Consider the following 23,885-nt stretch of genomic DNA (forward strand, 5'->3'; position numbering starts at 1 on the left):
CAAAAAAAGTCCAGGACCAGACGGATTCACAGCTGAATTCTACCAGAGGCACAAAGAGGAGCTGGTACCATTCCTTCTGAAACAATTCCAATGAATAGAAAAAGAGGGTATCCTCCCTAACTCATTTTATGAGACCCGCATCATCCTAATACCAGAGCCTGGCAGAGACACAACAGAAAAAGATAATTTTAGACCAATATCCCTGACGAACATCAATGCAAAAATCCTCAGTAAAATACTGGCAAACCAAATCCGGCAGCACATCAAAAAGCTTATCCACCAAGATCAAGTTGACTTTATCCATGGGATGCAAGGCTGGTTCAACATAGGTAAATCAATAAACGTAATGCATCATATAAACAGAACCAAAGACAAAAACCACATGATTATCTCAATAGATGCAGAAAAGGCCTTCGACAAAATTCAACAACCCTTCATGCTAAAGACTCTCAATAAACTAGGTATTGATGGGACGTATCTCAAAATAATAAGAACTATTTATGACAGACCCACAGCCAATACCATACTGAATGGGCAGAAGCTGGAAGCATTGCCTTTGAAAACTGGCACAAGGCAGGGTTGCCCTCTCTCACCATTCCTATTCAGCATAGTGTTGGAAGTTCTGGCCAGGGCAGTCAGGCAGGAGAAAGAAATAAAGGGTATTCAGTTAGGAAAAGAGGAAGTCAAATTGTCCCTGTTTGCAGATGAAATGATTGTGTATTTAGAAAACCCCGTCTCAGCCCAAAATTTCCTTAAGCTGATGAGCAACTTCAGCAAAGTCTCAGGATACAAAATCAATGTGCAAAAATCACAAGCATTCCTCTACACCAGTAACAGCCAAATCATGAATGAACTCCCATTCACAATTGCTTCAAAGAGAATAAATACCTAGGAATCCAACTTACAAGGGATGTGAAGGACCCCTTCAAAGAGAACTACAAGCCACTGCTCAACGAAATAAAAGAGGACACAAACAAATGGAAGAACATTCCATGTTCATGGATAGGAAGAATCAGTATTGTGAAAATGGCCACAGTGCCCAAAGTAATTTATAGATTCAGTGCCATCCCTATTAAGCTACCAATGACTTTCTTCATAGAATTGGAAAAAACTACTTTAAAGTTCATACGAAACCAAAAAAGAGCCCGCATTGCCAAGACAATTCTAAGCCATTAAAGCGATCATTAAAAAGTCAGGAAACAACAGGTCCTGGAGAGGATGTGGAGAAATAGGAATACTTTTACACTGTTGGTGGGACTGTAAACTAGTTCAACCATTGTGGAAGACAGTGTGGCGATTCCTCAAGGATCTAGAACTAGAAATACCATTTGACCCAGCCATTCCATTACTGAGTATATTCCCAAAGGATTATAAATCATGCTGCTATAAAGACACATGCACATGTATGTTTATTGCAGCACTATTCACAATAGCAAAGACTTGGAACCAACCCAAATGTCCATCAATGATAGACTGGATTAAGAAAATGTGGCACATATACACCATGGAATACTATGCAGCCATAAAAAAGGATGAGTTCATGTCCTTTGTTGGGACATGGATAAAGCTGGAAACCATGATTCTGAACAAACTATCACAAGGAGAGAAAACCAGACACTACATGTTCTCACTCATAGGTGGGAATTGAACAATGAGAACACGTGGACATGTGGGGAACATCACACACCAGGGCCTGTCATGGGGTGGGGGGAGGGGGGAAGGATAGCATTAGGAGATAACACCTAATGTAAATGATGAGTTAATGGATGCAGCACACCAACATGGCACATGTATGCATATGTAACAAACCACGTGGTGCACATGTACCTTAGTACTTAAAGTATTTAAAAAAAAAAAGCCATCATGGGAAAGAGTGTTAGGTATACCTCTGTGAAAAATCAAAACATCTGTACATCAGAACTAGAATTAAAGGCAGATAATAAAATGAAGAAAACTTTTTCCCATACAAAAACGGGCAAAGGAAATTCATGAAAGGGAGAAAATTGGCCAGTAACGTATATGAGAAGATTTATACTATAATGGAAATGGAAAATAGCTAGAAGTAGCGTATTTTTCTCATTAGAATGGCTATGAATGTTCTTTGAGCCAGTAGTTTAACTTTTTAGTTTTTAATTATTGATTAGAAAAATCTTTTAAGACTGATTGCATGAGGAAATTCTCACGATTTAATAATGCTAAAGTGAAAAAACCTACATGTATTTTGTCTCAATTTATTTTACACATACAGAAAAAAAATTAAAGAACCAAATGACAGTCATTATCTCTGGGTAATAGGATTATTGGTTATTTTTCAGCGTGTTTTTTCTCAATCTACATTTACTGCCGTCAACATAATTTATAATCAGAAACTTGAAGGGGAGTTTAGAAAGTATTTAAAATGCAGATTTTAAAAATAGTATTTATTTGCACTTGACTGTAACTCTACAGTTGGATTTTACATGTGCTTCTATTAATAAAATGTATTAAGTATTAGTTACTAGTTACTAATATATTTACTAATAATTTTAATTAATAAGTAATATATTAATAAGTAAGGTACTTTAGGACTGTTATGTGAACTTTGTACGATGGCTAAATTTTTTACCACTTTACAAAAGTCTTTGCAATTTTTTTACCATAGTAATGGGGCTTTTACTTGAGCTCATTTCGAGCACTCATTGTCTTTTTTTTTTTTTTTTTTGAGGCACAATCTCACGCTGTTGCCCAGGCTGGAGTGCAGTGGTGCAATCTCAGCTCACTGCAACCTCCACCCCTCCCCTGGGTTCAAGCGATTCTCCTGCCTCAGCCTCTCAAGTAGCTGGGATTACAGGCGCCTGCCACTACGTCCGCCTAATCTTTGTATTTTTAGTAGAGACAGGGTTTCACAATGTTAGACTGGTCTCAAAATCCTGACCTCAGTTGATCCACCCACCTCAGCCTCCCAGAGTGCTGGGATTACAGGTGTGAGCCACCGCACCTGGCCCACTCAGTGTCTTTAAATTGATTTCTTAAAAAACAAACATGAGATAATTAACATTTTATTGTTCCCAAAGAATGATCCTCCACTGGACTCACCCATCAATTTTATCTTTTATTTCGATGAGTTTATTCTTTCTTAATATACTTTGTCCACATATGCTGTTACAGCATCCACGTTTGTGTTTGTATTTGGCAGCCATATTTTCTGCTCTTAAGAATCTTCAAGATAAGATTCGACGCTTGGAACTTGAGAGGATTCAGGCAGAAGAAAGTGTGAAAACTTTGTCTAGAGAAACAATTGAATATAAGAAAGTACTGGATGAACAGATACAAGAAAGGGAGAATTCAAAGAACGAGGAATCAAAGCACAATCAAGGTTTGTTTATGAAGAAAATTAAATTCTATCAAAATAAGTGTTGCGCAGTATTAAGTATTCTAAAAGAAATACTACATTAGTGTTTTGTAGTGGTATCTTCAAGTACTACAAAACTGCATTGTAGGCCGGGCGCGGTGGCTCAAGCCTGTAATCCCAGCACTTTGGGAGGCCGAGACGGGTGGATCACGAGGTCAGGAGATCGAGACCATCCTGAGCTACACGGTGAAACCCCGTCTCTACTAAAAAAATACAAAAAACTAGCCGGGCGAGATGGCGGGCGCCTGTAGTCCCAGCTACTCGGGAGGCTGAGACAGGAGAATGGTGTAAACCTGGGAGGCGGAGCTTGCAGTGAGCCGAGATCGCGCCACTGCACTCCAGCCTGGGCGACAGAGCTAGACTCTGTCTCCAAAAAAAAAAAAAAAAACTGCATTGTGTTCAGGTGCATTTTGAGGAGTAAATGCTGTTATCATACATGGTATTTATTTACTGAATGCACGGCCAGTTTGACTAGCATGTAGAAAGAGAATGATTTCGGTAATCTGAAAAGGTTTCTAGGTCTGTGGAAGGTGTTTTTATTGTATACACAGTAGATTCAAGTCCTGTTAACAGCTTGTTAAAACTTTTATGGGTGAGTTGATTTCTGTTTTTCTTATGTATTCTTTTTAGAACTGACATCTCAGTTGTTAGCTGCAGAAAATAAATGCAATCTATTAGAAAAACAATTGGAATACATGCGAAATATGATAAAGCATGCAGAAATGGAGAGGACATCTGTGTTAGAGAAACAAGTAAGTAAAGCACCTCACAGATAAACAGTTAGTTACGGGGAAAACTAATTGAATAAAGATTTTTTTTTCTTTCGGTGAGGACTAATAGTGCTGTTATAGCCTAGGACTGAAATTTCTTGGCATCAGTTATGAAATCGAAAAATGTGATTGGCTTTTTTTGTTGTTATTATTGTATTTGGTAGAGTTTAACTTAAATAGTAAAAATACAGTTGTGAGATGTTTTAAAGTTATGTTAGCTTCTTTGAGTCTACATTATAAAAAGTGTAAATAACCATATAACTCTATATCTCTGAAATATGTTTAATGACTTAAGTGAGATAGTAGATTACTTTGTAAAACTCTTCAGAATTGTTATTTAGCATAACATTTTTGTGCTTTCTTACACCAGAGGTCTTCATATTTAGGTAACCCACACATTTGTGAGAAGATATCACAACATCAGTCTCAAATATATTGACTGATCAATTGATCGGAAATAGGGTCTCACTCGATCACCCATGCTGGAGTGTAGTGGCATGATCTCAGTTCACTGCAACCTCCACCTCCTAGGCTCAGGTGATTCTCATGCCTCATCCTCCCAAGTAGCTGGGATTACCGTCACATGCCACGATGCCCAGCTAACTTTTTGGTGTGTGTATTTTTAGTGTAGATGGGGTTTTGCTGTGTTGGCCAGGCTGGTCTCAAACTCCTGGCCTCAAGTGATCAGGCCGCCTCGGCCTCCCAAAGTTCTGGGGTTACGGGCATGAGCCACTGTCCCTGTCCTTGTGTATATTTTTTAAAACTTACTCCTTTTTCTGTTATGAATCTGGAGTTTTCATTCATTATCAGTGCTACAGTTTGTGGAGATCTTAACTCTATTATGCAAAATTTGAATGTTTTTATGCTTCACATTATGCTAGATGCTCTGCAGTGTAAAAAAAGAAATACTAGGCAGTTGTCCCTCAGTATCCATGAGTGAATTGGTTCTGAGACCCCTGTGGATAGTAAAATCCATGGATGTTCAAGTGTCCTATAAAATGGTGTAGTATTTGCATATAACCTACACCCAATCTCATATACTATAAATTATCTCTAGATTACTTATAATACCTAATACAATGTAAATATTATGTAAATAGTTGCTATATTATATTGTTTGGAGAATAATATCAAGAATAAGAAGAAGAATCTGTATATGTTTAGTACAGACTCAACCATCCTTTTTTGTTTTTTCTCGTATATTTTCAATCCACAGTTGATCGAATCCATGGATGCAAAACACACAGATACAGAGGGCTTACCGTATGCTTTCTACCCTCAATCAGCTTTCAGTTCTCGTTGGAGAGAATTAGACTTAAATATTTGAGCAATCATACAACAATATTTGAGAAACTGTCTCAGTAATTAATTCTTGTGTGTGATAGGTGTCTTCACTATGTTACTGCGTTTATTTCAGTGGTTATATGTTTTCATTTTCATTTGGGTCTTTTTCCATCCACTTAGTTTTGTTCTTTTAATGTACTGTAACTGTGGTTTTTATACCTTCCTTTTATCTCTTTGAACACTATAAGTCTCAATTTTAAAAAATTATTTCATGTTTTCAGAGTGTTAATCTTTATTTGTTTGGTTTTATCTGTTGATTCTCCCTTATGGTATATCATTTTTTTTATGGGAACTTAATAAAGAAAAGTTAAATGGTGGTCTCATTTTTTCATTTATTGTGGTAATTCCACAATAAATTCCTCAGTTGTGTGGGCAGCCTTATGGGCCAGTTGTGAATTTGCCTTTGGTTAGGCTTGATGGTTTTCAGTGGTTGTGGCTGGGCAGGGTGGCTCACACCTGTAGTCCCAGCACTTAGGAGGCCAAGGCAGACAGATCACATGAGTGCACGAGTTCAAGACCAGCCAGGCCAACAGAGTGAGACCAAGTCTCTACAAACAATAAATAAATAAAATCACTGGTTCTGATCCAGATTTATGTTACTATATTGGCTTGATATTGTTGATCATTGTGGATTATACATTGCCTAAAGTTTTATATTCCTGCACATTCTGTGTACCCCGGCTCCAATATTGCCTTGTGTGATACTGACTTCAGTATCCTTTCATTGCTTTTGAGTTCCTTTCTCTTTTTTTTGTATCTGAAGATTTTCCTTTCTTGCTTTCAAAATTGCTGTGTAATTGTATTAGTCCATTCTCACGCTGCTATAAAGAGCAACCAAGACTGGGTAATTTATAAAAGAAAGAGATTTAATTGACTCACAGTTCTGTATGTCTGGTGGGGGCTTCGGGAAACTTAACAATTATGGTGGAAGGGGAAGCATACATGTCCTCCTTCACATGGTGGCAAGAGAAGGAAGTGCAGAGCAAAGCGGGGGAAGGCCCGCATAAAACCATCAGATCTCGTGAGAATTCACTATCACTAGAACAGCATGGGGAACCACCACGATGATCTAATCACCTCCCATGAGATCTCTCCCCTAAAATGTGGGGATTACAATTTGGATTACAGTTCAAGATGAGATTTGGTTGGAGACACAGAGCTAGACCACACCAATAATCATATATTATTATTATGTCTGTTGTGTTTGTCTAACATTTCTGTGGATGGGCTGGAGAAGGGTCAGTTTAATAAGACAGCTTTAAGATGTTTTGACTAATATATATCTCAGAGACAACTATTAGGCATATATAATAGATGTCAAGAGCTGTTAATATCCACTAAGATGTGGCTAGAAGGGAATTAGTGCACACAAATTCCTAAATTATTGCTTTATATTAATTTGTCATATTCAAATTTCTATTAATATGGTACCTATTGTTATAGACCTATTTTGAAGACACAGTTTACAAGTTTAGGCACTTTCCACCAATAATAGACCTTGAGTTAGTATATTTGAAATTATCCCAGTGTAGTGGTGTATGGGTGGATTACTTGAGGTCAGGGGTTTGAGAGCAGCCTGGCCAACATGGTGAAACACTGTCTCTACTAAAAATACATAAATTAGCCAGGTGTGGTGGCAGGCACCTATAGTCCCAGCTACTCAGGAGGCTGAGGCAGGAGAATTACTTGAAACCCGGAGGCAGAGGTTGCAGTGAGCTGAGATCATGCCACTGCGCTCCAACCTTGGTGACAGAGCAATACCCCATCTCAAAAAAAAAAAAAAAAGTCTATATAGGAGGCAATCTTTATAAATCTTTGACTCTAAACTTCAAAAAAAAAAATAGTTTAGGGCCGGGTACGATGGCTCACACCTATAATTTCAGCACTTTGGGAGGCTGAGGCGAGCTGATCACAAGGTCAGGAGAGCGAGACCATCCTGGCTAACACGGTGAAACCCCGTCTCTACTAAAAATACAAAAAATTAGCAGGGCATGGTGGCGGGTGCCTGTAGTCCCAGCTACTCGGGAGACTGAGGCAGGAGAATGGCATGAACCTGGGAGGCGAAGCTTGCAGTGAGCCGAGATCATACCACTGCACTCCAGCCTGGGCGGCAGAGCGAGACTCCATCTCAAAAAAAATAAAATGTAAAAGGATATTATACATAGAATTCAAAGGAAATATAAAAAGATAGATGCCAAAACCATAATTTTTACCCTAATTAAGAGATTAACTACTTAACAGGACCAAACTAAAAGTATTTGTCTGTATGTGAAGCCTGTATGTCCAATAAATCCCTGCTATCCCAGAGCATAAAGATAATGTCACTGTATAAAACTACATATTAGATAAATAGCTATAAGCCAAGGCAACTGAGGTAAGAATAGTATCCACTTCTATCAGTCATTTATTGATGCCCCCTGTGGTTCATCTTAATGTTATTTTCCTAGAAGTAGTTATGTGAAGGGCCAAATGACAGCATAGAAAAACACTGTTAAGTGTTTTTCTCTTTTTTGATTGTCAAATTATCAAGCTGTATTGAATATTGTTTTTCAGGTTTCCCTAGAAAGAGAACGACAACATGATCTAACACACGTTCAGAGCCAACTTGAAAAATTGGATCTTCTTGAACAGGAGTATAACAAACTTACCACAATGCAGGCCCTTGCAGAAGTCAGTGCATGTGTCTTTTTATTGTTAACATATATCAGGGTGTTTTGTTTTTTTTTTTAAGGTTCATTATTTTGTATCACTGGATATTTATAGCATTTAAAATGATCTTATAATGAAGAAATATATTAGAGTTTTAAAAAGAAAATATAAATTTGGAGAGAGTGTTCACATTTTACAATCTTGGTGGGCATTTTTTTAATGAAAATGTTTGTTAAAAAATTAACTGTTTTTGAGTATCCTTAAGGCTTGCATCACTTGGTTTAAGTTGCTCTCTGAGCTAATTTTAGTTTTAATTATTTCATTTGGGAGATATTTAATACCACTGAGAATAAAGTTCCAGATTTAGCCTCCATATCCCTATTTACATTCATGTAGTGCTGTGTTCTTTGGCCATAGATTTTACCCATAATTTTGTCCACCTGCCTCACAGATGATAATTGAACACAATAGAAGGGCATCATGGATGCCATCCAGCTCACAGCCTCCATTACTACAGTGATCTAACCACCTTATATTGAGTAGGATAAAATTTACATGTTCCAATGCTGCTATATTAAAATTTTACAGACACTTAAGACTTTTCACCCTTATCCCTTTGGATGTTTTTATCACTAGAAAAAAATGCAAGAGTTGGAAGCAAAACTCCATGAAGAAGAACAGGAAAGGAAACGCATGCAAGCTAAGGCAGCTGAGGTAAGTTAAAATGTGAGAAAGTGGGCTCTTCATATTTCTTACTGCTTTTTATGTACAAGTAAACAATTATATTTGGTTATCTTACATTATTTATATTTTAGAATAGTCCAGCATATAAATTTTCAGATACAGGTTAATGTGAAAAATTATGAACAAGTATTTTTATAGACAGCAAAATTTGTACAATTTTTTAGCATGTTTGTAATTGTGGAGTTTCAGTCAGCATTTTAAAAAATGACACACTAATATCAGAGACTATACACATAAGAAGGTTTGTAACCATGTAAAACTTCTTATATGGCCACTATCAGAAAAATATTTAAAAGCTCTTTCAGTGTCCTGCTTATAGGTACTTCTCTTCTTTGGTGACCTCAAGATGTCAGGACAGAAGTTGAGGTAGTGGACTGCCCCAGTAGCTGATGACCCAGACCAGTTAACAGAAGCCACCACATGAGGAAAATGAGCTCTACTCTCTCCTAGTTTTGGATTTTATCCCATGCAGTGGCCACCAGATAGAATAGGTGAGGCAGTGTGGATTCACAAAAGCATTGAGTTTATATGTACCAACCAGAAATGCGTTTCTAGGAGATACATGGCAAGACTACTGAAGTAAGCCTGACTTACAGACTCACTAAAATAAAATGTTCATGTTTTAACTGAAGACACTCTCCTTATGAGCTTATTTGCTCAAATTCCTCCCAGATACTCCCTTGCCCCTCCCAGGGTCTTTTATTTTTATGACATATGCATGTATCTTTTTTCAGATACACACAAGAATCAGGTCTTGATTCCAAAGAGTAGAGCCTCCCTACAATGTCTTGGGTTCACGTCATATATGTGATTACAGGAATATAAAAGTTATCTTTGTTATCTTGTCTATTTCTTCTAGTGCGTCTCTAAATTTGTTGACTTAATTTATTTTCTATTAAATCGGATATAGTTCTTTCTCAAACATTTACCTTCTGATCAATTTGTAGATTGTTGTTGTTTTCCCTCAGTGTGCTTTCTGAGTTACATAGCCACATGGCTTAATTTTTGACCAACAGATTTTCTTTGCCCATTTTCTCTTTAGGGTTGGCCACTTCACTGTGTTTCCATTTCCATATTTGTAACAAACAAACTTGTGGGTTGTGCTTTATATGCATTGTGGTGTTGAGTACTTTATATATGAAATACAAAATTTAGTAAGTTCCTTAGTTAATGGATTTGTAAAATAATTTATGGTACTTCTGTTTTCTCCTTAATTTAGCAGGCAACACATAGGGACCAAATTAGTTGTTGCTGGTAATATGTTACCAGTAAATATTTTGAGTTGGTGGTGAACATTATTGTACTGAAAGAACAATGAGGGATAGATACGTCATTCCAAGTCTAGCGTTGGGCAAGTTATGTAACTATTCAGAGCCTGGATTTTTTCCATTGTTAAATAGTGGTCTGCTGAGGTCAGGAGTTTGAGACCAGCCTGACCAACATGGTGAAAACCTGTCTACTAAAAATACAAAATTGGCCGGCGGGGGGGGCGTGGTGGTGCATGCCTGTAATCCTAGCAACTTGGGAGGCTGAGGCAGGAGAATCGCTTGAACCTAGGAGGTGGAAGTTGCAGTGAGTTGAGATCACACCATTGCACTCCATCCTGGGCAACAAGAGCAAAACTCTGTCTCAAAAAAAAAAGTGTTCTGCATTTTGCATCTTCTTGGTGTTGGGGTGATCAAATGAGAATAAAAAATAATGAAAGTGCTTTAAAATGTTTTAAAACTGTAGCACAGAAATAAGATAGCTGCTGGGAAGAATAAATAAACTGGAAGTTAAAATACTCAAAAAAAGTTCTTGTATACTGTTTACACTCATTGGCATCATAAGTCTTCTAGAGTAGTAATTTCCTGTTCATTGAATTATATCTAGTCAATTTACTATATATAAAGCAATGTTAGGTGTATTGGGAATGTATAGATGCTTCCTATATTCCTTTGTCACTGAATAGATTTTTTTTACCCCAAAGCTGCACTCATGTGGAAAATAATAGTGATAATCTCAGTATCTGTTTTTATGGAATCCACTGGTTCTGAATATTTGTTATAGCTCCATTATAATTTCCTGGGGAACTTTTAAAATACTTCAAAATATGAATTTCCCCAATCTGGAAGGGCCACAATCATGAGGTCTGGACAGCCCCCTGGCAATCCAAATTGTCCTCATAAACTGCAGACAGTTTTGGTACATATAGGCAGATTTGAAACAACCACTATTCTGGACAGGTTTTTTTTTTTTTTTTTTTAAGGAAAGTTGAAAGTTGGCTTAGTGAAAAGAGCAGTCCTTTTTTGAAATTCTTAGTAAGTGCTTGTGGAATTTCTACCATGAAGACAGGATATTTTTAAATTAGTATACTTATTAAGCTTCTAGAGAAAAGGACTTGGTAACATTTGCATGATAGCTTCCAGTGTTTTTGTTTTTTGGTATTTTTTTGGACATAAGTTTTCAATTCCTTTTTCTTGTATAGTAAGTGCATGACTTTTTAGAAGGGGAAGAAATGTATTCTGCTCTTTGGCTGTTTTGTATCTGGTAATGTAGTAGATGCCATTTTTGAAAAGAGAATGTATTGAAGCAATGGTTTGGGGCTAGATACATTCATTGCCTTTTAACTCATTAGATAGAATTTATGGAGTAGCCACAAACACTGAAGGTAATGTGTTCCACACTGAAGAAAGGACAGATTATAACAAAGAAGGTCAAGATAAAATGAGAGACTGGTATGTATTTAAAATATTTGACAAACATTGATAGATTGGTTCAAGACATAGTTAAACAGCTATAATACGTTTTTCAGTTAGATACTACCATTGGCTTTTACAGGCTTTCATAGGTTTTATTCCTACAGCATTAACTTTAGACTCTCATTTTTCATAGTTGCAGACTGGTCTAGAAACAAATAGACTTACTTTTGAAGATAAGGCAACTCCACGTGTTCCCGGTGCAAGAAGAATTAAAAAAAAGAAGTCAAAACCACCAGAAAAGGTGTGAAGACAGAACCAAATCAGGCAGAATGCTGATTACTTGGTATAGTTTATGTCAAAACACCCATAAACTGTATGGTGTACTATAATCTTGAGAGAGTAAATCTTTCATTCTCAATTTCTTCATTCAGAAGGTGGAGATAAGTAATACTTCTAAATTTTTATCCTGATAGTGAGAAAATATATAAGCATTTTGGAACTGCAGAACACTATACAAAATTAGCATTATTATTAGTACTGCATTATCTTGTGCTCTTACAATGTTTTGTGTATATGTATACTGATTTTCTACTTAGAATGTAACTGTTGTTTTGTCAAGTGCTTTTTTTCCCCCAGCCTTTACTAGGCTAGGATACGTGCTAACAAGTACTATTAGAAGCTGGCTCGTGATCATAATGCCAGCTATAGATAAGGCAAGTAGTAGCCCAATAGTTAACTGAAGTTTCAAGTTAGTCATGTATAGTCAGTTTTTATTATCATGTGAATAAAATAAAATTGTTTTCCTTTTCTTTTCATTCAGAAAAGTTCTAGGAACTATTTTGGTGCACAACCACATTATAGATTATGCTTGGGTGATATGCCGTTTGTAGCTGGGAAGGTGAGTTGGTCAAACTCTGGATTCTTTTTGTACAGTGTTGATCCTTGAATTAAGTCTCTGCATCTGCAAGTATGTCTATAAATGGAATGAACATTTTTCTGTCCCTGTACCAGTGTGGATCACAGTGATGTGAAAATGAGATGGGGGGAGGTTTTTGGGGATTGGGGAAGCAAGGAAGAGATGGGGAGGATACCTTAAAGTAGATAAAATATATGTGGAAAGGAAGTGATAAAAACAGAGACCCTAAGTTGAAGAAGATGTCGTTTCAGATAGGGGTCAAGGAAATAAGAAATAGTATGTTTGTAGCATCGGATTTTTAGTATCAATCCTGTTGAGTTATATTTAGATATAGGTAGATATTTGAATAAGCATATAGCACATTCTACTTGTCCTCACATCCAGATCATTTCTAGGACTAATTCTCCAAGAAGCAGTCATACGTACACTTGAATCTTAAGTTTCTTTAGCACTTGAATGTAAAGCTGTATCATCATATATCAACAAGTACCGAGTGAAGTGCCTAAAACTGTGCTAGTTGACACTACTTTATAAGCTGTGTTGCTGGTGGTTTTATGTTTCAATTCCAACTAGATTGTCATTCTAGCATCTTGGGAAGTAAATGTTCTTTTGAATTTTATATTTGTTTATATTTATTTTAAACCCCTAGTAAATTTGGAGTGAAATCATGGGGAATATAATACGTTAGCGGTGACAAGCATTTGAAAAAGGTACAGTTGACCCTTGAACAACATGAGTCTGAACTCTGTGTGGGTCTACTTACAGGCAGATTTTTTTTTCAATAAGTATCTCGGAAAATTTTTTGGAGATTTCTGGCAATTTGAAAAAACTTGCAAACTGTATCTTAGAAATATCAGAAGCTAAGAAAAAGTTGGTATGTCATGGATGCATAAAATTGACTATGTCAATACGAGTGCATTTTATTATTTGCTACCATAAATGTACACAAGTCTTTTTAATTATAATTTATCAAAAACGATTTGCACACAGACTACGTGGCGCCATTCACAGTACAGATAAATGTAAATAGATAAAGATGCAGTATTAAATCATAACTGTATAAAATTAACTGTAGTACATACTGTGCAACTGATAATTTTGTAGCCACCTTCTGTTGCCATTGTGATGAGCTCAAGGGTTGGGAGTATTCACTTAAAATGCCGTGTGATGCTAATCATCTTCAAATGAGCAGTTCATCTCTCCAGCAAATTGTGTGTCACAGTAAAAAGTGTTCTCTAGCAGTTTCATATTTACCATCATGTTTAGCACAATACAGTAAATACTTTGAATAATACCATAGGACCCATGTCAAGTGCTACTAATGATGGTGGAAGTGCTCCCAAGAAGCAGACAAAACTCCTGACATGACAAGAAAAAGCTGCATTGCTTGCTATGTACCATAGATTGAGGTCTGCAGCTGCAGTGGTTCACCATTTCAAAATAAATGAATCCAGCTGAAGGACTATTGTAAAACAACAACAACAACAACAACAACAAAGGAGCCTGGCATGTTGGAGTGCACCTGTAGTTCCAGCTACTCGGGAGGCTGAGGGAGGAGGATCACTTTAGCCCAGGAGTTCAAGACTGTAGTAAGCTATGATGGCACCACTGTACCAGCATAGGCAACAGAGTACGATCCTGTCTCTTAAAAAAAAAATTTAAAAAAAAAAAGGAAATTCGTGAAACTACCAGTGCAGCCACTCTAGCAGGTGCCAAAACCTTGTGCTTTTTGCAAAATAGCTTTTTATAAATGCAGCTTTTATGTGGATGCATGATTGCTATAAGAAAGCCATATTTATGGACTCTAATAATGATTTGAGATAAAGGAAAGTCATTATATGACAACTTAAAAGGAAGGTGAAGTATCTAAAGATGGAAAATTTAATTCCAGCAAAGGATAGTTTGATAGTTTTAGAGGTTTGGCTTTAAAAATGTCAAGATAGGAGAAGCAGCTTCTGCTGACCAAGAGGCAGCAGATGAGTCCTAAGATGCCATTAAGAATATCATTGAGGAGAAAGAGTATCTTCCTGAACAGGCTTTTAATGCAGACAAAAGTACCCTATTCTGGAAAAACATGATGCCATGAAGGATATTTATAAGTAAGGAAGAGAAGTCAGCACCAGGATTTAAGGAAAGAGGAGACAGGCTAAATCTACTATTTTGTGAAAACACAATCAGATTTACAATCAGGATTGCCCTTGTCTATAAAGCTGCTAATCCCTGAGCCTTCAAGGGGAAATACACCCAACTGCCAGTCTTTGGGTTTACGACAAGAATGCCCCGTTGAGAACCCTTTTTCTAAACTGGATTTAGAAAAAGCATTGATCCAACAATGCTTTGTCCCTGAAGTCAGGGAGCAATTTGCCAGTAATGCCAGTAAGAGACTGCCTTTTAAAGTCTTCTTAATACTAGGCATTGCCTCTAGCTATCCAGGAGCATGGAAGTTCAACACCAAAGGCATGGAAGTAGTCTACTTGCCCCTAAACACAAGATGTCTAATTCAACCTCTAGATCAGGGAGCATAAGGACCTCTTAAGGCACGTTACATACACTGTAAAAAGGGTTCGTAATGCTGCGGAAGAGAACTTCAGAGAGAACATTATGAAAGTCTGGAAGGATTACACAGTTGAAGATGATGCCATCATTTTTATAGAAAAAGTCATGAAAGCCGTCAAGCCTGAAATAATACATTCCTGTTGGAGAAAACTCTCCAGGTGATCAATGCATGATTTCACAGGATTTATGACAGAGCCAATCATGAAAGAGATTGTAGATATGGCAAAAAAAAAAAAAAAAAAGGTTGGAAGTGAAGGATTTCAGGATACGAATCTTGGAGAAATTCAAGAGTCAGTAGACACCATGACAGAGGAATTAACAGAAGACGACTGGTATGGATACAAGTGCTTTCAGACCATTGCCACAAGATGAGGAAGACAACGTAGAAGTAATGTCAGAAAACACACTGACATTAGACAGTCTGGCAGAAGGGTTCTAATTATTCAAGACTGCTTTTCACTTTTTTATTTTTTTTGAGACAGAGTCTCGCTCTGTCACCCAGGCTGGAGTGCAATGGTTCCATCTCAGCTCACTACAGCCGCTGCCTCCTGGGTTCAAGCAGTTCTCCCACCTCAGCCTCCCAAGTACCTGGGACAACAGGCATGCACCACCATGCCTGGCTAATTTTTGTATTTTTTTAGTAGAGACAGGGTTTCTCCATGTTGGCCAGGCTGGTTTCGAAATCGGACCTCAGGTGATCCACCCGTCTCAGCCTCCCAAAGTACTGGGATTACAGGCATGAGCCACTGTGCCCAGCCTGCTTTTGACTTTTATGACACAGACCCTTCTATGATACATCACTGAAACTAAAGCAAATGGTGGAAGAAGAATTGGTACCATATAGAAACATCTTTAGAGAAATGAAAAGGCAGAAAAGTCAAGACAAATTATAGTGTATTTCTGTAAAGTTACACAGAATGTGCTAGCCTCTCCTGCCTCCCCCTCCACCCTCTCCACCCCTTCTGCCTCTGCCACTGCTGAGACAGCAAGACCAACCCTATTCTGCCGCCTACTCAACAGTGAATAATGGGGATGAAGGCCTGTATGGTGATCCAGTTAATGAATAGTAAATATACTTCCTCTTCCTTGGGATTTTCTTAATATTTTCTTCTAACTTTACTTTTAGAATATAGTTTATACATAAAACATAATATAAATGCTTCCAGTCAATAGCAAGCTATTAGTTACATTTTAGGGCAAAGTTTTTTTATAGTTCTCAGCTGCATAAGTGGAAGCTGAATGATCAGAACACATGGATACATAGTGAGGAGCAACATGCCCTGGAGCCGGTTTGGTGAGGGAGTTGGTCAACGGGGAGGGAGAGCATCAGGAAGAGTACCTAATGGATGCTGGGGTTCATACCTAGGTGATGGGTTGATCTTTGCAACACACCACCATGGCACACATTTGCCTGTGTAACAAACCTATGCATGTACCCTAGAACTTAAAAGTTGAAGGAAAAAAAATAGTTTCATTATGGCAGAGTTTTGACTGCATGGGTGGTCGGTGCCCCTAACCCCTCCATTATTCAAGGGTCAAGTGCATATTAATATAATCAGAAAAATAACAGGAACAAGATAATTTTTTAAATTATTGTATACTGAAAGTGCACTTATAGGCAACTAGTATAATAAATATATATTACAAGTTATGAGCAAAATAGTGGTTACATCGATTGATTTTTGAATAGTGGACCAGCCTTGCATTGATGTAATAAACTCCCACTTGGATGTGATATACAATACTGCTGTATTCAATTTGCTAGCTAACAATGGGAACTAAGATTAGAAGGAAAGCATGTTTACCTTAGCATGGTGGTTCCAAATCTGGCTAATCAAAATCAACTGGAGGACTTGAAAACAAATTTCCAAACTCTTAACTCTGCAGTGAGTTTGGTGTGCTGCCTAGGAACCTGCATTTTAAATATGCTGTCGAATGATATTTATGGAGCCAAGTAAGCCCAACCATCTATTTATAAAATGGAATAGTACATTGAGATTGTTAGTTTAGTGTTTAAAACAAAAACAAAATATTTTTGAGAAGTCTTATCAGGTTTTTCTTACACATGTGATAGACATGTATTTAGTGCTTCCTATTATTCCAAGATAGAGAAATGAACAAGTCTCTACCACCTGGATGTACACTGTTTAACAGGTGAAATAGATATGTAAAAGCAATTAAAATATATTATGATAAATGATATGAGAGAGATATGTAAAGTGTTATAGGTGATCTGAGATGGACTGATTACCTGGCAGTTTTAAGGAAGCCTTTAAAAATAATATATTTGAACTGGGTTTTAAAGAATGATATAAATATTGCTAACACACCAAAAAATGTCATCTGCAAATATGGTTTGTTCACAAAATGGAGAGAAGTAGAGGATGATAGGACATGAGGCTAGGAAATGTAGGTTGCAGCTCAATGATGTAGGGCCTTATTTTCCATTCCGAAACATTATAGTTAGTGGATTTATATCAGAGAATTGCAAATAGAAGAACATCATGATCAGAATAATTTTAGGATTTATATACTGTACTTTGAGGGGTGAAGAGTTCTTTTTACCTAGGCTTAGGGAATAGAAAGTGGTGTAGAGAATATAACTTCAGTTACTTCTTTCATCATTTTTCTTCCTTTAGTCCACAAGTCCTAGCCATGCCGTGGTAGCCAATGTTCAGCTTGTCTTGCATCTAATGAAGCAACACAGTAAAGCTTTGTGCAATGATCGAGTCATCAACAGTATTCCTTTGGCAAAGCAAGTATCTTCACGAGGTGGTAAAAGTAAGAAGTTGTCAGTAACATCTCCCTCCAACGGTATTAATGAGGAGCTAGCAGAAGTCTTACAGACTTTACAGGATGAATTTGGGCAAATGAGCTTGTGAGTTGTTTTTTGTTGTTTGTTTTTTAATTCAATTTAGCTCTAAAACCTCAGTTTTTAAAAACTTGTTGACTTTATTATTCTTACTTTACTTCATTGAGCAAGTATGGCTGAGCACAATCCTTACACCAACCAAGTTACTGGGACTTTAACAAATACAACTAATAAGGGTAAAATCTCTCTCTTACTGTTTTAAATGTTTTGAAGACCAAGGTTTATGTTTAAGTTGTATTTCTTTGTCTGAGAACTTATGATATACAGTCATGCATCACTGAATGACAGAGATGTGCTCTGAGAAATATATCATTAGGCGATTTTTTTTTCCTTATGCCTGTAGGAGTGTGCTAATCTTATAGTCTATTGCTCCTAGGCTACAAACCTATACAGCATGTTACTCTACTACTAAATACTATATAAGTAGTTGTAACACAATGGTAAGTATTTGTGTATATAAACATACCTAGGTACAGTAAAAATATGATATTAAAGTCTTATGGGATCACTGTTGTATATGTGGTCTGTTGTGTACTACATCATTATCTGGTGCCTGACATTACATTCATTTTAGCTAAACTTAACTGATAAGTTAGGACATGGGTGTCTGAAGAACAAAATTCATCTCTAGACTTTCCTTTACATATACAGTATTCTTTTGGGGAAAAGATGAATATAAAGATTTAACCTTGAAATTAAGAACTCTTGTATTTTCCTCCAGTGCCTTTCTTGAACTTTTAAATTCATATTTTCAATTAAAAATTTCTTGATCTAGGCTGGGCACAGTGGCTCACACCTATAATCCCAGCACTTTGGGAGGCTGAGGTGGGTGATCATGAGGTCAGGAGATTGAGACCATCCTGGCTGACATGGTGAACCCCATCTGTACTAAAAATACAAAAGAATTGGCCAGGAATGGTGGTGGGCGCCTGTAGTCCCAGCTACTTAGGAGGCTGAGGCAGGAGAATGGTATGAACCTGGGAAGTGGAGCTTGTTGTGAGCTGAGATTGCGCCACTGCACTCCAGCCTGGGCAACAGAGTGAGACTCCATCTCAAAAAAAAATTTCTTGCTGTATTCAAAAAATGGAGTCATTTTTTAAACACATGGGGCAGTAACCCCATAATGAGTAAGGTATAATAGACCTAGCCATGAAACATAGAAAACTTAACCACGTTCTACTTCTGCTTTGTATATAGTGATCACCAGCAACTTGCAAAACTTATCCAGGAGTCACCAACCGTTGAACTGAAAGACAAGTTAGAGTGTGAATTGGAGGCATTAGTGGGAAGGATGGAAGCAAAAGCCAACCAAATAACTAAAGTTCGAAAATACCAAGCCCAGGTAACTCAGTTTTCCTTCGCTCAAGTTTCTAATGATTAAGAAAAAAAATACACTTTAATTCAAATATTAAATTATGACACTAAGTGTATCATAAATATCTACAGGAGATACTTCTTTACTGAAGACATTTGTTCATTAAGAATTGGTAAGTGGATTAGGAAAGAAGACACTTTTAGTCACTTAGCGTATTCAATTAAGATACATCTTTCAAATACTGAATGTATTTAATATTCTTTATGAATAAGCTTTAACTTATTTGATGAATTTAAATAGTTCTGAGTTTATCCAAGTAAGTTTGTTTAAAAAGCACCTGGGAAATTCTATTTCCAAAGGAGTAAGTCAAACATTAAATATGTGAAATGTATTTATGTTACTAATCATTTTATATCAGCCAACAATGTAGTATCTACTAGATGCAATGGTGACGTCACACTCAAGGGTTTTCATCCAGAGAGAAACATGATTCAGGTATTTAAGAGATTACTATAGTGACTAGGGGTAGGTGATGGGATCAAGGCAGAGAGGCTGAGAGATCAGCTATAGACATATCAGAGGTGGTCAGCAAGACAGTAGTTGGGTTTGGGCAGAGGTAAACAGATTTGAGGTATATTTTGGAAGTCAAAAAAATATTGGGGTTATTTGCTGCTGGGTATCATGTAGAAGGAGAGGGAGTTAGGCAGGATGGTGATTCCACTGACTGAAATGGAGAAGGCTGAGAAGTTCAGAGAGCAGAACAGGTTTGTTGGCTGTTGATTGGTAGCCATATGATAGACCCAGTGCCAAGTGCTTTGAGTGTGTCATCTAATTTTCACAAATGGCTTATGAAATGGGTATATTCTCATAGATGAGGATGCTAGGCCACATTTCCTGGGAATTCTCAGCGACATTAAATAACTTGCCCAAGTACCAGCTCACTGGGAAATGGCAGAGCTGGGATGAAACTAGTCTTTTCAACTCTAAAACTTGGGATGTTTTTTCAAAGTTCATGTATGAAAAAGAAATATAAGCAAAGTATTCCTGTAGGAGTAAGGAGTAATGGTCTAATTTGTTGCTTATACTAATTAGACTTATTCTAATGGAACACCAACATGCCAGCATCAGTTTGACTAAAGTAAAAATAAAGCTCCCTTATTTTAAATTATTCTAAAATAATGGAACAAAAATCAAATTCTTTTCATAGTATTAATACATTACCAATTACATCTGTTCATCCATCTGGAAATTGCTTCTTTGCCTCCTCAGACTAGTTTCTAGAATGCCTTTCTCTTCTTCTCCCATTTGTGAAAATCCTTCCCGTTCTTTCTGTGTGTCTGATTTTTGCCTCCTCCATGAGTTTCCTTCAACTCCCCTTGTTTCTCACTCGCCCTGTTCTGTACTTTGGCAATATTGCCTTAATTTAGGACAACCAGAATTTGTTCACCCAGGTTTACTTGTTTGTATATTGTTATATATATTTAAGCATATATTTATTTACATTGATATTTAAGTGTTAAATGACTAGTGCAGTAGGTTTTGAATTTTAAAAAAAGCCTAGAATGTATTATTTGAGTTTCAGTTAGCATGAGAGTTAACCAGAAAAAGGTACTCTTTTGTACTTTTTGTTGTCACAAAAAAATATTTTCATTAAATTCTCCTTTTCCTTCCTGCCTTGGTTATTTGGTATAGCTGGAGAAACAGAAGTTAGAGAAGCAGAAGAAGGAATTAAAAGCTACCAAAAAGACTCTTGATGAAGAAGGAAACAGCAGTGGCCGTTCTGGAATCACAGGGACCACAAATAAGAAAGATTTTACCAAACTGAGACCTGGAGAAAAAGGCAGAAAAAATCTTCAGTTATTGAAGGACATGCAAACCATACAGAATTCACTACAAAGCAGTAGTTTGTGTTGGGATTACTGACTCATAACCAGGTCAGAAATTTTATTCAGATACTCTGTACCTCATCAATCAGATGATGACAATTTACTTCCCAGGTCTCATACTCACTTATGTTGGAATTAATTAATAGCAGGTGTTAAGGGACCCAGGCTTCATTACACAGGCTTTTCATGTATGCAGGATGACTCAATGTTAAAGCATTTAAATGGAAACCAGGGGGGTTTTAAAGCCTGAGAAACCACACATAATCTTGTTTTGTTGAGATGAGTTTGCTGTACTGATATATTGCACTTTGTAAACAGATTACCAGTTTTTTACTTGTGGGTGTGATTTTTTAAAAAATAGTTCTTTATATTTAAAATTAGGTTTACATTTTCAAAATATGAGACTATGCCATAGGCAGTGCTTGCTTGAAAAGTCTCGTTTTTAAATCTCCCTGGCATGAAGTGCCCACTTCCCCTTTCCAAAGCAACCATTAAACATACTTTGCTTCTACTATTGGTGAAGTTTTTCTAGATTTAAATATATATACATATATTTCAGATGATTTTTATTTTGCTTTTTGGCATTTCAGACTTTGATCAGTATTAAGTGCACTTGTATTGCTTTTTAATCTGTTAATTTTTTTAAAGACCCAAGCAGTCATTTTGAGTTATATCTGTAAAAATTATAAAAGGATTTTTGAAAGTATAAACAAATTGTCAGTGAAATGAGATTTTGGAATAAAGTGAGAATGGGAGAAGGGATATGTTGTGAGCATATACCTTCACAGTTCTTAACACCTGTTTTGTAATCATGATATTCAGTCAAGGCATTATGGTTTTTAATCTTGAAACTTAGAGAACCCTTTGAATATTTGCTTTTACTGGTGTACAGTATGAGTGGAACATGAACTGTACACATAATTGTTATCATGTTGCCATAAATCATAATTTCAACTAGATCAAGACATGTTAACCTTTTATAAATTTAAAGTCAATAAAGCACCTTTTTAAAAGAAACACTGAAACTTTCCTTAACAGCCTGTTAATAAAGGCTTTGTGATAAGCTCTCAAAAAATGCATTTCTAAATAGGACATCAATGTACTGATGAAGAGAAAAAACTAGTACTTAGTTGCTATACTCATGCTTACATAGAGAGAGAGCCCAAGAATATTAGATTTCCTCATGATACAAGATACTACAGTAACAGGCTTTAATTTAGCATCCTTAAGTAGATTTTGGGGTATTTGTGGCTTGTAAACTTGTGCTTGTGTGTCCAGTTTTCTAATGAGTAGGTTTGTAGCTTGATCGAATTAATAACTGTGAGCCCATAGACACAAGAGAAGTGAGAAACAGTGCACTGGTGACATGATAAATATATGTGTCAACCACCATTTCAACTATTAAAAACTGCTGTTATCTCCTTGTTTGAATTTCAGGTCATTAAATTGTATAACCATCATTTGAATTGTAGTGGCTCTGAGTCCTAATTAGGAGAAGGGTGATTGAATGATGCTAAATCCCACCCCATTTCTCAACTAGGATTCAAACTGATCTACTCCAGCTTTTTGTACTCTCAGGTGAGAAGTGAAAAAATACTGTTTCAGTTTTCTTATCTGCAAGTTTACAGTAGAGGAATGTGTCATCCATCCACTTACGTTGTAACACAGCTTTATTGCAATTCATTTCAAGTAAGTTATGTTTACAGACTTGTGGTAGACAGGTGAATTGTTCATTCCAATATAATGTGGTGAATTGCAGTGGTAGTAGCCATATACACAGTGCTGTGAGGGCACAGAGGATGTCAGCGAAGGCAGTCGTGAATCAGATAACTTCCCAGAGGAAGAGGTGATGCCTAAACACTAGAAAAGAGTAATTAGTCACAAGGGAGAACAGTTGTTCCAGGTGCACAAGATAGACTGAACAAAAGTGGGGAAGCAGGAATCTGCAGATTACATGAGGCAGTTGTGAACAGAAGAGTAGCACTGGTACATAAAAGTTGAGGTATGCAGAGACTAGGTCGAAGGAGGCTAAGGAGCTTCAGCTTAATCATACTGGTCTCTAAATTTTGTAACCCTAATCAAAAAGGGAAAAAATTACACCTGCACAACCAACAGACATATAAAGTTATGAAACATGTAACTGTCAATTCAAATATTTACAAGTTTTGCTTGTGTAAATATATAAAAAGTGCTAGTATGCCTCCTCCCTCCCACACACACCAGTGGTATATCTTAAATGCTCAAGTTCATGTACTCCATATTGGAGACTTCTGCAGAAGGCGAGGGGAACCACTGGAAGGTTCTCAGCAGAGAAGTGGTAGGGTTGCACTTAGATTCCCCTGGCTTTTGATTGGAATTTGAAGTGGATGCAAGTAAATTAAGACTAGAAGCTTTAAATTCTTGATCTCTTCAGCCATTCTACATTCTCAGGCCAAGATAATCAAGGTTTAAATGAGGAAAATGGCAGATGCATTTGTGAAATACTTGGAGTAGAAAGCTTAATGTTTAATACCGATTTGCTAGCCACTTAAATGCCCTATTAAAAAGCTTGTATTTCACACAATTACCAAATAAATCATTTTGGTGCTAATTTTGCTAAATTGGATATACTAATAGAAACTATAGTTCCTCATTGCAAGACCAAGAGGGAGGCTAAGGTTCAGTATAGTGTATAGTAATTCACTGTATAGTGAATTAGTGAGTAGAAAAACACTGTATATTTTGTTTGATTTGGGTGTTGGTTAAGGGAAAATGGGTACAA

At 36.8% G+C, this 23,885-nt stretch overlaps 1 protein-coding gene across 3 annotated transcripts in view; it reads left to right on the plus strand.

The window, feature by feature from the left end:
- The window catches only part of CEP57 (centrosomal protein 57kDa), a 43,427-nt gene extending 20,837 nt beyond the window's left edge, over positions 1–22,590 (plus strand). For 2 of the 3 annotated variants that reach the window (XM_011926589.1, XM_011926587.1), the window contains 9 exons: positions 3,176–3,355; positions 4,022–4,143; positions 8,059–8,175; positions 8,791–8,868; positions 11,773–11,880; positions 12,400–12,477; positions 17,691–17,929; positions 19,121–19,265; positions 20,931–22,590. In XM_011926589.1, coding sequence (XP_011781979.1) covers positions 3,176–3,355; positions 4,022–4,143; positions 8,059–8,175; positions 8,791–8,868; positions 11,773–11,880; positions 12,400–12,477; positions 17,691–17,929; positions 19,121–19,265; positions 20,931–21,161 — 1,298 coding nt within the window. In that variant the 3' untranslated portion in view covers positions 21,162–22,590. The remainder of the gene's footprint in view (positions 1–3,175; positions 3,356–4,021; positions 4,144–8,058; positions 8,176–8,790; positions 8,869–11,772; positions 11,881–12,399; positions 12,478–17,690; positions 17,930–19,120; positions 19,266–20,930) is intronic. The other variant, XM_011926588.1, reaches the window with a different exon arrangement.
- The last annotated feature ends 1,295 nt before the right edge of the window (positions 22,591–23,885 follow it).

Source organism: Colobus angolensis, unplaced genomic scaffold (assembly GCF_000951035.1).
Source record: "Colobus angolensis palliatus isolate OR3802 unplaced genomic scaffold, Cang.pa_1.0 Scaffold7, whole genome shotgun sequence".
Lineage (NCBI taxonomy): Eukaryota > Metazoa > Chordata > Mammalia > Primates > Cercopithecidae > Colobus > Colobus angolensis.